Consider the following 3,460-nt stretch of genomic DNA (forward strand, 5'->3'; position numbering starts at 1 on the left):
GAATGGAAAAATAAAATGAACCATTTGAGGGGAAATTACTTACTGATATTGATCATAGTTTATATCTATCCTCTAGTTGGTCTTCTTTGTTTTTGTAAAAAGAGTGTTCTTACAGAGCTCTTCTCTCTTCCGGAGCTTGAGCTTTCTTTGAAAACTTAAATAACCATCATTTTGAAGTTGGTGACCTCTCTAGTAAAGTTAGTGTTTCTGTGAACTTTCTGAAGGTGACACCCACTCGGGCGGCAGCAGCAGAGAAGGCCCATTTAAGGAGACCGTGACCCTGAAGTGGTGCACACCCAGGACCAACAGCATTGGTGAGTAGACAGCCCTGGGAGAGCGGGAGAATTGCCGAACACCAGAGGTCTTTGAAGTGTGATGTTGGGTCATGAATTTCTGTTTGAATTTTTATTTTTCATTGCTTAGAGACTCAATAAGCAATAGGACATTTCATTATATTCCTTCAAATCAGTGTTTTCTTTTGTTTCAGAATTACACTATTGCACTGGAGCATATCGCATCTCACCCGTAGATGTAAACAGTAGACCTTCTTCCTGCCTCACGAATTTCCTCCTCAATGGTAATTATCATCTAATCCGCGACTTAGGTGGAGCCATCAGTGTCACCGGAGTCTGTTTGCCGACAGTGCTCTGCACTCACATGGTTGGGAATCGCCTTTAGCAGCTGGGCTGAGGGTCGGAAAATGACTTTCTTCCTGACTTCCAGACTGTTGTTATATCTAAGTTTTGTCCAGCATAGTTTTAAGAATTTTTATTTAAATTTTGATCTTTAAAGTCTGGCTTGACATTTTTTTGGAAGCTGGACTAGTAGACCTCCATCTTGGCCCTGAACAGTGTCTGTGGGCTTCACCCTCACTGTAGCTAACTGTTTTCAGTGTCTCGCCACTGTGATTCCTAGCCAGACCTGAAGTTTATGGCTTGTTTTACTTACGTAATTTACATCTCAATTACTGACTTTCATCTTCTATATCTAAATTTTTAAATCTCTTCATGTAATAATAATTTTGGAACTATTGATTTTAAAAATCTGTCATTTTGTAAGTTTTTTATTCATTGTTATCTTAAATACAGTTTGAAGCTGGCGGGCGCACACCTTTAATCCCAGCACTCAGGGAGGCAGAGGCAGGAGGATCTCTGTGAGTTCGAGGCCACCCTGGTCTACAGAGTGAGTTCCAGGACAGCCAGAGAGATACAAAGAAACTCTGTCTTGAACCTCCCTCCCTCTAAAAAAATACAGTTTGATTATCAGAATATTTAAAATCCAAATTCCCTAGCATTTGGTAAGTGAAATAGGAACTCAGAACTGTGCTAGCAAGGCAGTACTGTGGAAGGGGATTGAGACTGTGCCTTCCCTCAGATGCTGTGTAGCATTCATAACCTGAGGTTTTTTCGGTCGCTTAGTTTTCACCTTAAATGTCCACAAGGAGGTTTTTATGTGACCTTGAAATTGAGTAAACATGCAAACAGCCATTAGAACTGTTTGGGAAACTAGCCCTATAACGTGTAAACTAGAGAAGCTAGGTGTTAAGGGAGTGTAGATGCACCAGCTTAGCCCTGCTGGCTAAAATAGGAGCTGTTTGAGTTTGTTACCGACAGCTTGATCTTGCTTCTGACAGGTCGATCTGTGTTGTTGGAACAGCCACGAAAGTCAGGTTCCAAAGTCATCAGTCACATGCTTAGCAGCCATGGAGGGGAGATCTTTTTGCATGTCCTTAGCAGCTCTCGATCCATTCTAGAAGATCCGCCTTCCATTAGTGAAGGCTGTGGAGGAAGAGTTACAGACTACCGGATTACAGTGAGACTTTTAAAAAATGTTTATTTTATGTGTGGGTTTTGTCTGTATGTATGTTTGTGCACTGTGTGCATGCCTGTTTCCTTTGGAGGCCAGAAGAGGGTGTTCTGCTCTCTGGAACTGGAGTTAGAGACAGTTGTTAGTCACTGAGTGGGTGCTGAGAATCTAACCTGGGCCCTCTGCAAGAGCAGCCACTGGACATCTGTCCAGCCCTGGTATAAACCTCACTATCTGTATGTTTGTTTTGAGTCATTTAGCAAGAGTTCTTGTATGTTAAGGTTATGGGGAACACCGGTCTCAGCGGAGCTGGTTGTTGTTTCCATAACCGACATCACTGTGTCTTCTCTGCCTTGTGATGCATTCAGTGACTGGGAAGTGTCTGGGTCCTAAAGCACCAGAGTCAGAGAGGAACAGACTAGTGCTTTCTTTTGTGTGTATTGATATTTCAGGGCTACTTTTTTGAGATGGTTTGGAACTTAAACGTGGATTTATGTATATATGTACACATGATAAACTACCAACTATTATATACTTTAATTATTTTATTAGACTTTTGGGTAATAATTTTTAAGGGGCTGAAAACCAATTAGTATTCATTATAGAAAAGTGAGACCGTAACAAACGTCTAAAAACCAAACAAACGAAAAGCTAAGACTCCATCATTCAAAGACCGTTGTTCAGGCTCTGTCAGGCAGCTTTTTCATAAGCAGATTGGTCTGGAAGAAAGCGGTTAAATCATAGGAATGGAGTAGAGGTTTCAACTTGGAGAGGGGGCGGGGCTCGCAGTGAGAAGGGGCTGTGCTGGCGGTCACAGGACAGAGGCCGTGAGGGAAGTGACTGTCAGATGTAACCCGTGCTGCAACTCTAGACTAGTTTCTAATTGTGTCTTATCTGGTTATCATTAGGATTTTGGTGAATTTATGAGGGAAAACAGGTTAACTCCTTTTCTAGACCCCAGATATAAAATGGATGCGAGTCTAGAGATCCCGCTGGAACGTGCAAAGGACCAGTTAGAAAAGCACACCCGTTACTGGCCCATGATTATCTCACAAACCACCATTTTCAACATGCAAGCGGTGAGTCTCATTTTACTTTATTTCTGGATTAGTGTGTATTTATAAATATGTTTGTAGAAAAAAATTAAGCATTTGTAATTGGTGCCACTTTGAGTTTGTTGCGACTGAAGAATTAGTGGTGAGGACAGAAGCAGCAGTTATGGGTCCTCCTTGTGACCGTCGTTAAAGTCAGCTTGAAACCAACTTCGTCCTTAATACTTTGATGCTTGGTTTTCAAGACAGATTTCCTTTTTCTCTTCTTTCTTTTCTTTCTTGTTTTAACCTAACAGGTCGTTCCATTAGCCAGTGTTATTGTGAAAGAGTCTTTGACAGAAGAAGACGTGTTAAACTGTCAGAAAACTGTATACAACTTGGTCGACATGGAAAGGAAAAATGACCCTCTTCCTACTTCTACAGTGGGCGCCAGAGGGAAGGGCCCCAAAAGGTAGTGCATGTGTGCTCTGTGGAGGTGTGAATTACCAGAGGGGTGCATGTGTGTGCTCTGTGGAGGTGTGAATTATCAGAGGGGTGCATGTGTGTGCTCTGTGTAGGTGTGAATTATCAGAGGGGTGCGTGTGTGCTCTGTGTAGGTGTGA

At 42.2% G+C, this 3,460-nt stretch overlaps 1 protein-coding gene across 1 annotated transcript; it reads left to right on the forward strand.

The window, feature by feature from the left end:
* The first annotated feature begins 229 nt into the window (after window positions 1-229).
* Window positions 230-3,328, forward strand: LOC126496277 (integrator complex subunit 13-like). The gene is made up of 5 exons (XM_050133808.1): window positions 230-314; window positions 488-577; window positions 1,634-1,812; window positions 2,715-2,885; window positions 3,155-3,328. Exons 3-5 carry the CDS (start codon window positions 1,690-1,692, stop codon window positions 3,311-3,313), a joined length of 453 nt encoding a protein of 150 aa, XP_049989765.1. The 5' UTR covers window positions 230-314; window positions 488-577; window positions 1,634-1,689; the 3' UTR covers window positions 3,314-3,328.
* Window positions 3,329-3,460: the final 132 nt, after the last annotated feature.

Source organism: Alexandromys fortis, unplaced genomic scaffold (genome assembly GCF_014885135.2).
Source record: "Alexandromys fortis isolate MF-2015 unplaced genomic scaffold, M_Fortis_MF-2015_v1.1 scaffold_2295, whole genome shotgun sequence".
Classification (NCBI taxonomy): domain Eukaryota; kingdom Metazoa; phylum Chordata; class Mammalia; order Rodentia; family Cricetidae; genus Alexandromys; species Alexandromys fortis.

What these genes read in the sequence shown, in the direction of transcription:
- LOC126496277 (XM_050133808.1), top strand. Translation starts at nt 1,690, where the DNA reads ATGCTTAGCAGCCATGGAGGGGAGATCTTTTTGCATGTCCTTAGCAGC. An exon ending in TTACAGACTACCGGATTACA is followed by an intron (nt 1,813 to 2,714) that starts GTGAGACTTTTA and finishes GGTTATCATTAG; the next exon opens with GATTTTGGTGAATTTATGAG. An exon ending in CCATTTTCAACATGCAAGCG is followed by an intron (nt 2,886 to 3,154) that starts GTGAGTCTCATT and finishes TTAACCTAACAG; the next exon opens with GTCGTTCCATTAGCCAGTGT.